This window comes from Lipotes vexillifer, unplaced genomic scaffold (assembly GCF_000442215.2).
Source record: "Lipotes vexillifer unplaced genomic scaffold, Lipotes_vexillifer_v1.1 scaffold1136, whole genome shotgun sequence".
Classification (NCBI taxonomy): domain Eukaryota; kingdom Metazoa; phylum Chordata; class Mammalia; order Artiodactyla; family Lipotidae; genus Lipotes; species Lipotes vexillifer.
In genome coordinates, this window is record NW_006769631.1 from 1,711,173 (window position 1) to 1,729,865 (window position 18,693).

General features: G+C 43.5%; 1 protein-coding gene and 1 non-coding gene across 3 annotated transcripts in view; one reads left to right on the forward strand and one right to left on the reverse strand.

Annotated features, from left to right (window-relative positions):
- The first annotated feature begins 9,277 nt into the window (after positions 1–9,277).
- On the forward strand, positions 9,278–9,350 carry TRNAE-UUC (transfer RNA glutamic acid (anticodon UUC)). Its single transcript has one exon. It is a non-coding gene; the product is annotated as a tRNA-Glu (tRNA).
- Positions 9,351–16,375: 7,025 nt separating this feature from the next.
- Positions 16,376–18,693, reverse strand: part of ZNF445 (zinc finger protein 445) — a 7,795-nt gene continuing 5,477 nt past the window's right edge. For both annotated transcript variants that reach the window (XM_007445708.1, XM_007445707.1), the window contains exon 6: positions 16,376–18,537. In XM_007445708.1, coding sequence (XP_007445770.1) covers positions 16,376–18,537 — 2,162 coding nt within the window. The remainder of the gene's footprint in view (positions 18,538–18,693) is intronic.

Below are 18,693 nucleotides of genomic sequence, written 5' to 3' on the forward strand. Positions count from 1 at the left end.
TTTTAATTACTGAATTTGTTCAGTGCCCAAAAACATGAATCAGGTATGTCTCTTATCAGTGCTCAGCCAATATGAGACCAGACCATCTGCATTACTTTTATATTTAAAATGATTTTGAAAAGATTGCCGAGTGATGTCAGCATCATGGTGGCATGAGACACTCTCTTTGTCTCTCCCCTTCCATCTAAAACAACTATAACTCAACAAAGTTTCCCCTGCCCAACACACCAGAACTCTGGAAAGATCTGTACATCTGCACCTCTGAAGGTGGGTGGACTGGAACACATAAATGAGGCAGAACCAGGGGAAGAGTGAAACCAGTGCCTATGATCCTGGCTCACCTGCTGAAGTGACTGAGTCCCACAGCCCAGAGAACCTAGTAGCAGCAGTGGAGGCAGCACACATGAACCCGCCTCCTGACTGCAGCCGTGCCCATGGCCACAAGGAAGTGAACAGCAGCAGTGGCAGGGCCCAAACCCTGGTCCCTCCAGCCACGTGACTCTGCACCCCACCCCACCTGCAGCAGCAGAGCTCATAAAGCCCAGCAACTCCCCCCTCCATTTTCCCCCTCCCCCCATTGCAACAGTGGTGCCCATGCCCTAGGTGATCCTGGGGGCAGCAGAGGTGTCCGCCATCCTCGTGCCCCCATAATGACACCAGTGACAGCAGTGACACTGGCAGCAGCAAGGTACCAGCAAACCCAGAGGCACAAGTAGCAACAACAAGGGCACCAGCAACACCTCTGGCACAGGCAGCAGAGGGTGGAAAGTGCCAATTTCCTAATGTAGCCAGAGGCAGCTCAGGTAAATGAAACCAAAAACTTGTGCTATAGGGAAACCTACTGAAAAATAAAATAAATGCCTTTAATTACCAATCTGTTGAACTGTTAGAATCAAATTAAACAAAGCTTTACCTAAATAAGAAAGGTGTTCACTACTTCAAATGCACTGGCAGAGGGAAAACTCATCGAGCACCATGAAAAGCCACAGTAACACAGTATCACAAAAAGAAGATAACAGTTCTCCAGAAACCAAACTTAAAGTCATGGAAGACTGTGATCTAACTGACAGAGAATTCAAAATATCTGTCATGAAGAAATTCAATGAGCTACAAGAAAACTCAGAAGGGCAGTTCAATGAGCTCAGGAATAAAATTAATGAACCTAAGGAATACTTTACCAAAGAGATTGAAACACTAAAAAAGAACGAGGTAGAAATTCTGGAGCTGCACAACTCAATACATGAGACAAAGAATACATTACAAAGCATTGGAAATAGAGTAGACCAAAGGAAAGAGAAAATTAGCAAGTTGAAAACAGAATCTAGAAATGATTCGGGTAGAAGAGGAGAGAGAACTAAGATTTTTTTTAAGTGAAGAAACTACAAAAACTATCCAACTTCATTAGAAAATGCAACATTAAAATAATGAGTATTCCAGAAGGAGAAGAGGGAGAAGGGAGCAAAGTTTATTTAAATAAATAATAGCTGAGAACTTCCCAAACCTGGGAAAGGAACTGGATATACAAGTCCACAACACTAATAGAACAACCAATTCTCTCAACAGAAAAAGACCTGCTCCAAGACACACTATATTAAAACTGTCAAAAGTCAATGATAAAGAAAGGATTTTAAAGACAGCAGGGGGGGAAAAATGACAGTAATCTACAAAGGTACCTCCAGTAGGCTATCAGCAGATTTCTGAGAGGAAACTCTACAGGTCAGAAGAGAGGAGAATGACATACTCAAAATACTGAAAGATTAAAAACTGTCAGCCAAGAATACTCTAGCTGGCAAAGTTATCCTTCAGATATGAAGAATAAATAAAGGCTTTCCCAGATGAACAAAAGCTGAAGGGGTTCATCACCACTAGATCTGTCTTACCAAAAAAATGTTGAAAGGAGCTCTTCTACCTGAAACAAAAAGGCAAAAGTACACAAAATGTTGAGAAAGGTGATAAACGGACAAATAGAATCAGAAAATTCCAACTCTATATCAGAATAGGTTGTTGAGCATTTAATTATAGCATAAACGTTAAATGGGGGAAAAACATTTAAAATAACTACAGATACTTCAATTTGGTAAAGAGGTCACATCATAAAAAGGGATAATTTATTACAACAGAAACATAAAAGAGTAAGAGGAAAAGGATAGAACCTGTATAGGCAAATGAAGATAAGATGCTATCAGCAGAAAAAGGACTACTTTATCTATGAGACATTTTAGACAAACCACATGATAACCACAAAACAGAAATCTAGAGCAGCGACACGAAACATGAGAAAAAAACTGAGAAAAACATCATAGAAAAACCATCAAACTAAAATGGCAGACAGAAACACAAGGGAAAAGGAACAATAGAAATATAAAGCAACCAGAAAATGGCAGTCATAGAGTTTTAGGCAAAAACTGGCTGAGGTAGAACCCAGGCCCTAAGCATTTTAAAGCCTAGTTATTCAGAAGCCGGGTAGGGGCTAAATCCACTTCAGTTTTAGTCAGAAAGTGGCTGAGGTAGAATCCAGGGCCTAAGCATTTTAAAGCCTAGTTATTCAGAAGCCAGGTAGGGGCTAAATCCACTTCAGTTTTAGTCAGAAACTGGGTGAGGTAAAATCCAGGGCCTAAGCATTTTAAAGCCTAGTTATTCAGAAGAGGGGGGCTTCCGGGGAGATGGCGGAAGAGTAAGACGCGGAGATCACCTTCCTCCCCACAGATACATCAGAAATACATTTACATGTGGAACAACTCCTACAGAACACCTACTGAACGCTGGCAGAAGACCTCAGACCTCCCAAAAGGCAAGACACTCCCCACGTACCTGAGTAGGGCAAAAGAAAAAAGAATAAACAGACAAAAGGATAGGAACGGGACCTGCACCAGTGGGAGGGAGTTGTGAAGGAGGAAAGGTTTCCACACACTAGAAAGCCCCTTCGCGGGCAGAGACTGCGGGTGGCGCAGGGGGAAAGCTTCCGAGCCGCGGAGGAGAGCACAGCAACAGGGGTGCGGAAGGCAAAGCGGAGAGATTCCCGCACAGAGGATCAGGGCCGACCGGCACTCACCAGCGCGAGAGGCTGCGGGCCTAAGCATTTTAAAGCCTAGTTATTCAGAAGCCAGGTAGGGGCTAAATCCACTTCAGTTTTAGTCAGAAACTGGGTGAGGTAAAATCCAGGGCCTAAGCATTTTAAAGCCTAGTTATTCAGAAGAGGGGGGCTTCCGGGGAGATGGCGGAAGAGTAAGACGCGGAGATCACCTTCCTCCCCACAGATACATCAGAAATACATTTACATGTGGAACAACTCCTACAGAACACCTACTGAACGCTGGCAGAAGACCTCAGACCTCCCAAAAGGCAAGACACTCCCCACGTACCTGAGTAGGGCAAAAGAAAAAAGAATAAACAGACAAAAGGATAGGAACGGGACCTGCACCAGTGGGAGGGAGTTGTGAAGGAGGAAAGGTTTCCACACACTAGAAAGCCCCTTCGCGGGCAGAGACTGCGGGTGGCGCAGGGGGAAAGCTTCCGAGCCGCGGAGGAGAGCACAGCAACAGGGGTGCGGAAGGCAAAGCGGAGAGATTCCCGCACAGAGGATCAGGGCCGACCGGCACTCACCAGCGCGAGAGGCTGCGGCACTCACCGGGGCGGGCGGGGCTGGGAGTTGAGGCTCGGGCTTCGGTTGGTGGCGTGAACACAGCCTACAGGGGGTTAGTGCACCACGGCTAGGCTAGCCGGGAGGGAGTCCGGGGGAAAGTCTGGACCTGCCTTAGAAGCAAGAGACTTTTTCTTCCCTCTTTGTTTCCTGGTGGGCGAGGAGAGGGGATTAAGAGCGCTGCTTAACGGAGCTCCAAAGACGGGCGCGAGCTGCGGCTAAAAGCGCAGACCCCAGAGACGGGTATGAGACGCTAAGGCTACTGCTGCCGCCACCAAGAAGCCTGTGTGTGAGCACAGGTTACTATCCAAACCCACTACGGGGAGCCTGTGCAGCCCGCCACTGCCAGGGTCCCGGGATCCAGGGACAACTCCCCCAGGAGATCGCAGGGCGCGCCTCAGGCTGGTGCAACGTCATGCTGGCCTCTGCTGCCGCAGGCTTGCCCCGCACTCCGTGCCCCTCTCTCCCCCGGCCTGAGTGAGCCAGAGCCCCCGAATCAGTGGCTCCTTTAACCCCGTCCTGTCTGACCGAAGAACAGACGCCCTCTGGCGACCTACATGCAGAGACGGGGCCAAATCCAAAGCTGAGCCCCTGGGAGCTGTGAGAACAAAGAAGAGAAAGGGAAATCTCTCCCAGCAGCCTCAGAGGCAGGGGCTTAAAGCTCCACAATCAACTTGAGGTACCCTGCATCTGTGGAATACATGAATAGACAACAAATCATCCCAAATTGAGGAGGTGGCCTTTCAGAGCAAGATTTATGATTTTTTCCCCTTTTCCTCTTTTTGTGAGTGTGTATGTGTATGCTTCTGTGTGAGATTTTGTCTGTATAGCTTTGCTTCCACCATTTGTCCTAGGGTTCTATCCTTCCTTTTTTTTTCTTGTTTTTTTTTCCTTAATAATTATTTTTTATTTTAAAAACTTTATTTTATTTTACTTTATCTTCTTTCTTTCTTTCTTTCCTTCTTTCCCTCCTTTAGACAATGAATCATCCCAAATTGAGGAGGTGGACTTTGAGAGCAAGATTTATGATTTTTTCCCCTTTTCCTCTTTTTGTGAGTGTGTATGTGTATGCTTCTGTGTGAGATTATGTCTGTATAGCTTTGCTTCCACCATTTGCCCTAGGGTTCTATCCGTCCTTTTTTTTTTTCTTAGTAATTATTTTTTTATTTTAATAACTTTATTATATTTTACCTTACTTTATTTTATTTTACTTTATCTTCTTTCCTTCCTTTTTTCCTTCCTTCCCTTCTTCCTTCCTTCCTTCCTTCCTCCCTCCTTTCCTTCTTTCTTTCTAATTCTACTAATTCTTTCTACTTTTCCTCACTTTTATTCTGAGCTGTGTGGATGAAAGGCTCTTGATGCTGCAGTCAGGAGTCAGTGCTGTGCCTCTGAGGTGGGAGAGCCAACTTCAGGACACTGGTCCACAAGAGACCTCCCAGCTCCACATAATATCAAATGGCGAAAATCTCCCAGAGATCTCCATCTCAACACCAGCAGCCAGCTTCACTCAATGACCAGCAAGCTACAGTGCTGGACATCCTATGCCAAACAACTAGCAAGACAGGAACACAACCCCACCCATTAGCAGAGAGGCTGCCTAAAATCATAATAAGTCCACAGACACCCCAAAACACACCACCAGACGTGGACCTGCCCACCAGAAAGACAAGATCCAGCCTCATCCACCAGAACACAGGCACTAGTCCCCTCCACCAGGAAGCCTACACAACCCACTGAACCAACCTTAGCCACTGGGGACAGACACCAAAAACAACAGAAACTACGAACCTGCAGCCCACAAAAAGGAGACCCCAAACACAGTAAGATAAGCAAAATGAGAAGACAGAAAAACACACAGCAGATGAAGGAGCAAGATAAAAACCCACCAGACCTAACAAATGAAGAGGAAATAGGCAGTCTACCTGAAAAAGAATTCAGAATAATGATAGTAAAGATGATCCAAAATCTTGGAAATAGAATGGACAAAATGCAAGAAACATTTAACAAGGACCTAGAAGAACTAAAGATGAAACAAACAACGATGAACAACACAATAAATGAAATTAAAAATACTCTAGATGGGATCAATAGCAGAATAACTGAGGCAGAAGAACGGATAAGTGACCTGGAAGATAAAATAGTGGAAATAACTACTGCAGAGCAGAATAAAGAAAAAAGAATGAAAAGAACTGAGGACAGTCTCAGAGACCTCTGGGACAACATTAAACGCACCAACATTCGAATTATAGGGGTTCCAGAAGAAGAAGAGAAAAAGAAAGGGACTGAGAAAATATTTGAAGAGATTATAGTTGAAAACTTCCCTAATATGGGAAAGGAAATAGTTAATCAAGTCCAGGAAGCACAGAGAGTCCCATACAGGATAAATTCAAGGAGAAATACGCCAAGACACATATTAATCAAACTGTCAAAAACTAAATACAAAGAAAGCATATTAAAAGCAGCAAGGGAAAAACAACAAATAACACACAAGGGAATCCCCATAAGGTTAACAGCTGATCTCTCAGCAGAAACTCTACAAGCCAGAAGGGAGTGGCAGGACATACTGAAAGTGATGAAGGAGAAAAACCTGCAACCAAGATTACTCTACCCAGCAAGGATCTCATTCAGATTTGAAGGAGAAATTAAAACCTTTACAGACAAGCAAAAGCTGAGAGCCATATATGATGAACCCACAGCTAACATCATACTCAATGGTGAAAAACTGAAAGTTATCCCTCTAAGATCAGGAACAAGACAAGGGCCCACTCTCACCACTCTTATTCAACATGGCATTGGAAGTCCTAGCCAGAGCAATTAGGCAAGAAAAAGAAATAAAAGGTACCCACACTGGAAAGGAAGAAGTAAACTTTTGGGCGTTCCCTGGAAGTCCAGTGGTTAGGACTCGGCACTTTCACTGCCATGTCCCCAGGTTCAATCCCTAGTCAGGGAGGTAAGATCCCACAAGCCATGCAGTGTGGCCAAAAAAAGAAATAAACTTTTATTATTTTCAGATGACATGATTTTTAAATTTTATTTATTTATTTATTTATTTTTGGCTCAGTTGGGTCTTTGTTGTTGGGTGCGGGCTTTCTCTAGTTGCAGTGAGCAGGGGCTACTCTTCAATGTGGTGCACGGGTTTCTCATTGCAGTGGCTTCGCTTGTTGCAGAGCATGGGCTCTAGGTGCACGGGCTTCAGTAGTTGTGACTCACGGGCTCTAGAGCATAGGCTCAGTAGTTGTGGCACACGGGCTTAGCTGCTCCACAGCATGTGGGATCTTCCCAGACCAGGGCTCAAACCCGTGTCCCCTGCATTGGCAGGCGGCTTCTTCTTCTTTTTTTTTTTTTGCCGTATGTGGGCCTCTCACTGTTGTGGCCTCTCCCATTGCAGAGCACAGGCTCCGGATGCACAGGCTCAGTGGCCACGGCTCATGGGCCCAGCCGCTCCGCAGCATGTGGGATCTTCCCGGACTGGGGCACGAAACCATGTCCCCTACATCGGCAGGCGGACTCTCAACCACTGCGCCACCAGGGAAGCCCTGGCAGGTGGATTCTTAACCGCTGCACCACCAGGGAAACCTAACATGATTTTATATATAGAAAATCCTAAAGACTCCACAAAAAAAAAGCTATTAAAAATAATAAATAAATATAGTAAAGTTGCAGGGTACAAAATCAACATACAAAAATCTGTTGCATTTCTATACACTAACAGTGAACTAGCAGAAATAGACATTAAGAAAACAATCCCATTTACAATCACAACAAAAAGAATAAAATACCTAGGAATAAATTTAACCAAGGAGTAAAAAGACCTATACACTGAAAACTATAAGATACTGTTGAAAGAAATTGAAGAACACACAAAGAAATGGAAAGATATTCCATGCTCATGGATTGGAAGAATTAACATTGTTAAAATGTTCATATTACCTAAAGCAGTCTACAGATTCAATTCAATCCCTATCAAAATCCCAATGATGTTTTTCACAGAAATAGAACAAAAAATCCTAAAATTTGTATGAAACCACAAAATATCCTAGCTAGCCAAAGCAATCCTGAGCCAAAAGAACAAAGATGGAGGTATCACACTCCCTGATGTCAAATTATACTACAAAGCTAGTAGTCAAAACAGCATGGTATTGGCAGAAAAACAGACACACAGATCAATGGAACAGAATTGAGAGCCCAGAAATAAACCCACACATATATGGACAACCAATTTATGACAAAGGAGCCAAGAATATATAATGGAAAAGGGAAAGTCTTTTCAATAAATGGTATTGGGAAAACTGGACAGCCACATGCAAAATAATGAGACCAGACTACTATCTTACACTGTACACAAAAATTAACTCAAAAAGGATTACATATTTGAATGTAAGACCTGAAACCACAAAACCATAGGCAGCATGCTCTTTGACACTGGCCTTAGTATCTTTTCGGATATGTCTTCTCAGGCAAGGGAAAACAAAAGCAAAAATAAACAAATAGGACTGCATCAAACTAAAAAGCTTCTGCACAGTAAACAAAAAGACAACCTACCAAATAGGAGAAGATATGTGCAAGTCATATACCCAGTAAGGGGTTAATATCCAAAATATCAATATGTTAGGAAACCATACAACTCAACAGTAACCCCCCAAAAAAAAAAGAAAAAAGAAAACCCTATTGAAAAATGGGCAGGGGAATTCCCCGGTGGTCTAGTAGTTAGGATTCGGTGCTTTCACTGCCATGGCCCGGGTTCATCCCTGGTCAGGGAACTGAGATCCCATAAGCTGCACAGGGTAGACAAAAGAAAAAAGAAAAATGGGCAGAGGATCTGAATAGACATTTTTCCAAAGACATACCGATGGCCAACAGGCACATGAAAAGATGTTCAATATCACTATCAGGGAAATGCAAATCAAACACAATGACCTATCACCTCATGCCCATTAGAATAGCTATTATAAAAAAGAAAAGAAAAAGCAAGTGTTAGAGAGAATGTGGAGAAGGAACCCTCATACACTGTTGATGGGAAAGTTAAGTTGGTGCAGCTACTATGGAAAACAATACGGAGATTGCTCAGTACATTAACAGAACTACCATATGATCCAGCTATTCTGAGTATTTATCCATAGAATATGAAAACATGAATTTGAAAAGATATATGCACCGTATGTTCATTGCAGCAGTATTTACAATATGAAAACAACCTACGTACGCATCAACAGAAGAATAAAGATGTATATATATATACAATGGAATACTACTCAGCCATAAAAAGATGAAATCTTGCCATTTGCAACACCATGAATGGACCTTAAGGGTATTATACTAAGGGAAATAAATCAGATGGAGAAAAATAAACTACTGTATGACTTCACTCATATGTGGAATATAAAAAAAACAAAAATCAAACCAAACAAAAATAAACACATTAGACACAAAGAACAGGTTGGAGGTTATCAGAGGGTAAGGGGGCTGGGGGAAGGGCAAAAAGAGTAAAGGGGGTCAACTGTATGGTGATGGATAGAAACTAGACTTTTGGTGGTGAGCACAATGTAGTATATACAGAATTATAGTGTTGTACACATGAACCTTATATAATGTTATAAACCAATGTTGCCTCAATTAAAAAAAAAGATTCCCAGGAATTCCCTGGTGGTCCAGTGGTTAGGACTCTGCACTTTCATTGCCAAGGGCCCAGGTTCGATCCCTGGTCAGGGAACTAAGATCCCACAACCCACATGTGGCCAAAAAAAAAAAAAAAAACGATTCCCATGAATGAATGATTGCCAGCTCCAACTAATGTGACCAATGGTAAGTTAAAAGTCATCCTACAGTTGAAGCTTCATAGCATGTGAATGACACATTTGAGGACAGGAAAACACCACCTGTTATTGGACATTGGATTACTCTAGTACTAGTAGCCAAGGCTTACCAATTGGAACCTTCTTCAATCCACCTCATACAATTAAAATCATAGTAGTAAGACTTTCTACTTACCTAACATAGCTCCTTCTGATGACATTGTAGCCACCATGCTTGCTCTTAGGACTCCAACCAGATTTTCTTCTTATGTATAACTGCTACTTGTTTCTCTTTTTTAACATATAAAATTTCTGCTTATGTTCACATTAGACTGCACCTTGGTAGAATGAGCTTCTCAGTTGTGGATCTGATGATAGAACCTGAAATGTATATAATTATTTTAATTGTAAATGGACCAAAAAGAAGGAAAACTTACGGATTTTCCCAACAACTTTATATTTCTATATGAATAAGATTCACGTGTACAACTAGTATGTGGAAATGTTTGCACTAATCTAAAAGTATACTTCTCTTGGGTTGCTGACTTCAATATTTAGTATTGGTTTATGTACATAATGACTCCTTGGACTCTTTCTCACCAAGGGAGAATCTTCCACAGCCATTTTAAATAAACCACAATGATGTATCTGAGGGCAGGCAGTCTGTTTTCTACTCTCATTCAAACCTAAAGTTGCAGAGGGAAAACATCCATACTTAGAGAAATTTTTTTCTACCTCTACCCAGTATATTTATCAGATTCTTTGATTCACACAAATAGTAACCCATCTGTTGAAACCACATTAATAGCCTATGAATCTTAACCGTAGAACTAGATGCATACATTCTCCTTGCCTTAACTTATACAGATTTAATTGTGAAAGGCACGAACTGATGTGCTCCCAGGTCATTTGGGCAACAAAGACAGCTCAACCATGGATTTAAATGGAGGCATCCTTGTCTTTTTAATTGGAAGATTCCTTTCAAATTCAGGGCTATAGGACTTCGCTGTCTGGTTTCCCCTGTGCTCTGCTGGGGGTTTATCCAAGTCACTGCTCCATTTGAGGCAAATTGGGATTCTGCTACGTTTTGTTAAAGTCACAAATTTGCTTTATTAAATTTATTAATTTATTGAAACTTGTAAAATAATGTTTATAAAGTGGAATACCTTTAACTGTGTTCTTAATTTTGAGAGACTCTTCTTGCGGCTTTGAGTTCATTACAGCAAGAGGAGTAAGGTCACAGTGAACAGCTAGTTATTACAAGGCCAGTGGGTAAAATCAACTGCTTATGACATAATTTATACCTTTAAGTCACCAGTCACCACATGATTTCCTCAACAAATATTATTGGCCTCAAAATTTTAAGTCAAATATCCTAGGAATTTTAAAAATAAAATAATTCAGGAAAACTGCACCATTTATTTAGCTTATTGTCTCTCTGCTTCAAACCTGTCCTCCTATAGATGTTTTGTGATGACGGGGTTGAATTCTGCAATCCACATCACTGCTTTGCTCGCTGGTTCCATTAGGTTCTGCAATCAAGGAATGCAAGAGGAAAGCTGCAGTGTTGGAGTGTAATGATTAATTTTGTGTGTCAACTTGTCTGAGCCACTGACATTTGGTCAGATGTTACTCTGGGTATTCCTGTGAGGGTGTTTTTTGGATGAGATTAACATTTAAACTGGTGGACTGTGAATGAAACAGATTACTCTCCATAATGAGGGCAGGCCTCTTCTAATCAGCCAGACCAGAACAGAAAGACTGGCCAACCCAGGCAAGAAAGAATTCTCCAGCAGACTTGCCTTCTGACTTCACCTGCAACATCAGCTCTTAAAGGTTCTACAGCAAAAAGCCTTTGGGTGGAACTGGAACATGGGCTCTCCTGGGTCTCCAACCTGCTGGCCCACTCTGCAGATTTTGGACTTGCCAGCCTCTATAATCATATGAGCCAATTCCTTGTTCTCTCTTTCTCTCTTCCTATATATTTTTTCTATTGATTGATTCTCTGGAGAATCCTAATACAAGGAGGAAGAGGGGGCTTGTTCCTTCCTGGTTTTTGTGGGCATTGCTTCCTGTTCCCAATGCTTCTTCACCCCAGCAGTGGCAATTCCTTCTGGTAGCAGCAGAGTCCAGCTTGCAGGTTTTGCCTACATGGGGCCCTTCCCCAAGCTCAGACACTAGCACCAGCCCAGCAGTGCTCTCCTGCTCATAGGTCTGAGCTCAGTTCCACAGGGGCTCTCTTCCAATGTCTAACCTTTTAACGATTCTAACCGTTTCTCCTTGTTTCTGCTTCGTATCTTGCCCTGTGGAGGCGGGATCAATATGATACCACCACCCCAAACTGGTTCAGATGTTGAAACTATAATGACCACACACACATCAAGAGGTTATGAAAAAGTTTATTATTCATATAATGAGATTCTGTGGAGAGAGCAGGACAGGTACAAAAGCCAGGTGGTTTGCCTTGATAAAGGAGGGGTAAGTGGCTCTGGTTTTTATTGTGGTTAGGGGTGAGGATTCCAGTGCAACAAAAAAAGGCCAGGATTTGCATAAACTTCCCCTTCAGAGCTGAGAGGGTGTGCTTGGGATTTCTTATCAGCTTGCCCAGATGTGAGGTAAATGGGGACAGGGCTTGAAAGCTGTCAGTGGTCAAACATCCAAAATAAAGCCAGATTCTATCACAGCTCCTCCAGTCCTGGGTGGTAGCTCCTTCTCACAGTTACTTCCTCCATGATACCCTAGCCTTCTCTTTTTGCCTTTACAGTTACTTAGACAGATCTAGTGAACAATTCTTTACACGTTTTTTGTTAAATTAACTAATATGGTTTCTGGCTCCTGACCAGAACCTGCTGACACAAAACCTCTTTGCTCTTCTTAGCTGGGTTATTAGCATTAACATAAAAGGTGGGGTAGTTGGTATGTAAACCTATTTACTCACCAACCTAAAAAAGTGGAATGGATGACTAGGCATCTTCCATTCACAGGCTCCCACTTCTTCATTAAACTTATAAGGCTACAGCTTCTGGCATCACTTGTTATTTTTAGGCAAGGAGGAATGAAAGGAAATGGAGCTTATAATTTCCTATAAACTGCAGGCCTTGGGGATCATGTGTCAATACATGGAGAACATTCCCATTCTTTTTAACTGCTGCCCAATTCTCTATCATGGATGTATCAGACCTGTTTAACCACTCCTTTACTAACAGCCATCTGTGTTGCTCCCGATTTTTGCAGGTGAGGAACCTGAAGCCTTGAGAGATGGAGTGGCTCGCTCTAAGAAACATCACATAAATGGCAGAGCCAGGATTTCTATAAAATCATAAAATGGCAGAGCCCATGCTCAAAAATATTTTTATTTTGAGATATTTTAAACAAACAGTTAAAAAAGAACCCACCACTTATCCCATTAAATCAACATGCTGACCCATCTACATCAACTTCTTAAAAGAAAGAAAACACAACTGAAGCCTCCATGTACCCTCCGTGATTCCATCAGCAACTCCTGCTCTGGGAAAGCAGAGCATGGCTTTCACACCTCATTCTAACACATGATTTTACACTCTTCACTTCATATAATTTGAATCCACAGGAAATATATTATTGTATAAAAGAGTAACACTGTTTGCTATATGCCAACAAGGCTTACATGCCAGCCACCATTCTAAGCACTTTACATGCATTAATTCATTAACTGTCCCCCTCCCCCATCACCCTGTGAGGTTGGCACTACTATCTCATTTTACAGAAAAAGTGAAACACAAGTAAGTTTAAATAATGTGCCCACAGATACACAGTATGTTTAAGTTTACATAAATGGTATTCGTAGCTTCCGCAACTTTCTCAATCATTTTTGATTCATCTGTGTTGACAGATGTAACTCTAGCTCTTTCATGTTCACTTCCCAAAGTACCAAACAACCCATGTATTTACCCGTTCTTCTTGTTGATGGAAATTTAGGCTTCTCCCAGTCTTACTATCCACACAGTGCTGCAATGAACAGTCATGTGCACATTTCCTTCTTCACATGGAGTTATTCTAGGGTTTATCCAAGAGTAGAATTCTAGTGGTAGAGTACACACAATTTTACAAGATGTTGCAAATTGCTTGGCATGGTAGTTGTCACAATTTCCACACCCATGGCAGTGAGTTCCCATGTGCCATACACTTACCCACACAATGGCTTTTAAAAATTTGCCAACTTTATGAGTGTAAGATGGTCCATATCAATTTACATTTCCTGTGCTTTCTTCTCTGCACATACCTCTGTCTGGGCTGACAGTCTCTGTCAGCAAGGGTGAGACCGACCACACTGAACACCTGCCTGAAAGACCTCCTGATACCCACTCCTCTCCATGGAGTCCCAGCCCATCTGGCTCCCACCGGCCCTAACTTCAGTTCTTCCTAGGAAGCGGAGAGAAGGCGGGGCAGGGCTGGAATAAGGGGTATGTTCTCCAGGCCAGGAAGGGGTGTGAGGTGAGCACTGATAGCTGGGGCAGTCAGAAACTGTCTGAGCGCCCTATGACTCGGAACCACCCACGGCTGGGCTCCCAAGTAGCAGGCGCGCTTGTGGGTGGTCTCTAGTCAACATTTCACTCACAGACCCCTTCAAAAACTTGCAATCCTGACTTAGCTGAAATAATAAATCCAGTTCTATATTCCTTAAAAGAGTCAACTTTGTGCAAAATCTACTCTGCCCAGCCAACGGATAAATAAGCACCCAAACCTGGCTTCCAAAGTACTTGGTCCGGCTGCAGTAGTGGGAATAACTTTTGGAAACCCAGACAACACCTAACAGAGCAACATACAGGCATTAGGAGAGGTGGAAACCCAGACAACACCTAACAGAGCAACATACAGGCATTAGGAGAGGTGGGACCTGGGGAGAGGGCTTAGAGGCACACAGGTCAGGGAAGGCTGGGACTTAAAAGAGTAAGGACCTGGGCCAGCTTGGACAGGAGTGTGGCACTCTGCGTGAAGGTGAAGGGAGACGGCACAAGGCAGGTCCGCCCAGGGGCATTCAGGCAAGGGCAATGAAGTTAAACCCAACACTGATTACACCAAAATGTTTAGTAGTTAGCTCCAAGTAGTCAGACTTTTCCTTTCAGCTGATCTGTATTTACTAATATTTCTATAATAATCACATACTACTTATATAATTAAAATTATTTTAAAACTCAGGTTACTGAACAGACTGCATCAGCACTATCCCCAAATATTCAAGGCTTACCCCAGTATAGAGGGATTTCTGTTGATTTTTACTCCATTTACATTTTTTAAAATTTGATTTGAATGTTTAAAAATAAATATATATCAATTTAAAAAAATGGCAGTAGAAACACCCCTATTGGGGCAGGAACTCTATGAGGTACCAGGTGGCACACAAGGAGTGGGAGGATGAAAAATTTGGACAGTAAAGGGGTATTTCTGTGCTTGTAGCATCAACTGACATGGGAGCTGCAGCTCTGTGAAGGCTCTGGTCTAGAGATCAGACCCCTAACCCAGAATCTTAGTAAACCAAGCCTTCTTTTCACCAATCCCAATAGCCAGGTAGCTGAGCCAGCTACTCTAATTTCACACACAAGGAAATAGATGCTGATGCTCAGTGACTTACTCAAGATCATCCTGCCAAGAAAAGACAAACCAAGCCTGGAATGCAGATCTGATGACTCCAAGGCCCTTGCCATGACCCTGGGCCCTCAACACATGGGACTCTGAATCTGAATTACATTCTATAAGGGTTCAGATTCAGACCACAATAATCCTCAACTCAAAAGTGTCCAAAAGCCCCCTACCTCCCTTTGAGGTAGCCAAGCCCCAGTGAGGACCCACGATGGTCATGCGCCTTGGCCCTCCACCTTTCTGGGTTCCTCACTTCCAGCTGGCTCACTCCACTCTGGCTCAGGGGCCTACTTGCCATTCCCTAGGAGACCAGACAAGACCCTACCTCCTGTGAAGGGTCCCATGTAGCATCTAGGGACCTACAGGGCTTCCTCCATGATCTCCTTTGGGTCTTTATTCAAATCTCACCTTCTCAGTTGAGGCCCTCTCTGACCAGCCCATTTAAAATCTCAACCTACCTCCCAATCCAGCATTCCCTCTCACTCTACTCTGATTCATTTTGTCCACAACACATATCATCATCCAAAATACTATATATATCTCATTTGTTTATTGTCTGTAAAGATCCAAGATGGCAGACTTTTTTGTTCCACTCACTGCTGGGTCTCTGACACACAGGACAGTGCCTGGCACATGAGAGATGCTCAGCACATTTCTGTTTAGCAGATGAACCGCTGCTGCCCATACAGGCCTGTGGGACGGAGATGGCGATGGGGCACTGGTCGAGCTTCATTCTCCAGGTGATCAAGCCCAGTACCCTGTTCTCCACTCGCAGCTGAGACAACTCTACGCCCATGGCAAATATCCAAAGTCAGCTGTGAAGACTGAAGCCGCAGCCAGAACTCCCCTGGAGGCATCAGAAGAGACTAGTTCTTACTGCTGCTGGTGCTTTTAAGGTCAAACAGACTAGGCACCATCACAAGCCAAACTCAAAAGGGAAACTTAGGATCCAACTGGCCCCTTCCCAGCAGCCACAGCCCACCATGCCATGGACATTTTGTTGAACCAAGAAGGGCAATGGTCTCTCCCTTTAGAGTTATAGAAGGAGATCTGGCTGGGGGAGCTCCAAGCCATTGTGCAAAGACCACTCCTAGGGGTCCAAGCCTCCTTCTGGAACACGTTGCTGCTCTTCCCCAGCATCTCATTTTCCAGCAGTAGGATGGGGGTGCCTGCCCTGCATTTTTGAATCCTCAGGATTCTCTGCCACTAGCTTCCAAAATAGAAAGGGCTGGGCCCTCTATGAAGGTCTGCCCCACACTGCCTACAATCAGGGGTTCTCTAGCAGGGTAGCCAGGACCCCCTCCCCACACTGTCAGACCCCAAGCTAATCTCTAGTATGGTTTTTCATATGCCGAGCCAAATTTGAAGACCACCTGAAGGTCTTCCCACACTCTCTGCATTTGAAGGGCCTCTCTCGAGTATGAAATCTCTTGTGGCTAATGAGTTGTGAGCTCTTGCTAAAAGTTTTCCCACACGTGGTACATTTGTGGCACTTTCCCCCAGTGGGTATATCCTGGAGCCCAGTGAGTCCAGAGTTCTGATCACAAGTTTTCTCACTATCTTCAAGAGGCTTCTTCTCCTCACTTGGTTTTAATTCCTGTAAACTCACCCCTGTATCCTGGTGAGAAGACAACCCAGCCACACTGCATTCAGACTGGGCCACTCTGGTGTGTTTTCTCTGATGAATACAAAGAGTATGTCTTCCAATGAAATCTTTCCCACACCACTGACATTTAAATGGTCTCTCTTTCGTGTGGTTTCTCTGATGATTAACAAGGCGATAATTCCTGTCGTAAGATTTCCCACACAGATTACATTTATAGCGTTTCTCTCCACTGTGTATTCCCTTATGATCTAAAAGACTTCTTTTACGTGTAAAGCTTTTCCCACATTCTTGGCACCAAAAAGGTTTTGCACCAGTGAGTATTTGTGACTGCAGATTTGGAGCATCTTCACTTTCGTGGTACTCATACGGTTTTCCCAAAGAGTGAACCCTCTGATGTCGGGAGAGGTTAGAACTCCATCTGAAAGACTTCCCACACTCCCTGCACTTATAAGGCTTCTCTCTGGTATGAACTCTCTGATGGATAAGGAGGAATGAGTGATTACGGAAGGCTTTGCCACACTGGCTGCATTTGTAGGGTTCCTCTGTGGTGTGAGTGCTCTGAGGAACTTGGAATGCTCTGTCCTGACTAAACGATGGCACGTCCTCAGGCTTTCTTTCGACGGCATGCTGCCCCTTATGAACGATAAAGGCCGACTTATGAGGAAACTCTTCTGCACATTCGCTGCATCGGTATGGTTTCTCGCCTGTGTGAATTCTCTGATGGTCAATGAGAGCTTTCTTTTGATTAAAGGTCTTCCCACACTGCTGACACAAAAGAGCTTTCTCCACAGTGGGGGCACTCTGGGGCTGACTGTAGTTGGAGGTCTGCCTAAAGTCTTCTCTACATTTGTCTGGATCACAGACCTCCTCTTCCTGGTGCAGTCTCATGTGACGAGTGAAGTTTGACCTCCACCTAAATGTTTTCCTACATTTGATGCATTTATAGGGTTTCTCCTGGGTGTGAATCCTTTGATGTTCAAGAATATATGACTTACAGTGGAAGAATTTCCTACACTGGCTGCAGTCAAAGAGTTTCTCCCCACTTTGGTCTCTCAAATGATGATCAAACCCTGAGCCACAAGAGAGAGCTTCTTTGTGCTGATAAGATTCAAGAAATTTCTGCTTAGCATGAATTTCCTGGTGCAGGCGGTAGGCAGACATGCGTCGGAAAGCTTTGTCACATAAACTGCATTTATAAGGTTTCAATCCAGTGTGAATTTTCTCATGTCGCACACGGTTCGAGCTCCACCTGAAGGCTTTCCCACAGGCCCTACATTTAAACGGCTTCTCTTGAGTGTGAAGTCGCTGATGACATGCAAGATGAGAGCTATGACTGAAGGTCTTCCCACAGTCACTGCACGTATACAATGTCCCCACCATGTGAAGATTCTGCCCGTGTTGGTGATGAGAACTAAGGCTGAAGTCCTTCCCGTGCGCATCCTTTGCCTTCCCTTTCAGTCCAGCATGAATTCTCTGATGTAGGCTAAACCCGCCAATCACGCGTCTGAGCCCTTTCCCATATTCCTTGTAATCACAGTGGTATGAACTCCCTCTGAAGTGTTTGCCATAGCCATGTTTAAGGGACTGCTTTTTTCTGGGTCCTCTCAAACATGTAATATGTTTTAGATGAAGACTATTACTTCTTCCCGATTCTTCACAGTCTTTTCCTGTCCCGTAGCTGGAATTGGTCTCTTCTTTCTTAACTCTCACTTGTATGGGGTTTCCACATTGCTCCTTTAACCTGCTCTTCTGTGCAAAAGATTCTCTGAGCCCTGTTCCCTCAGAAACATTTGCTGCACCATGACATCCTGATGGCATAGCTTCTTCCAAAGGTTCATGTTTTAAGATGAACTTGTCTGTTTTCACATGGAGCTCATCTCCTGACACAAATAAAACAGAAGAGAATGTACTCTTGGGAGTTCCCTGGTGGCCTAGTGGTTAGGACTCTGGGCTTTCACTGCCGTGGCCTGGGTTCAATCCCTGTTCAGGGAACTGAGATCCCACAAGCCACTAGGTGTGGCCAAAAAAAAAAAAGG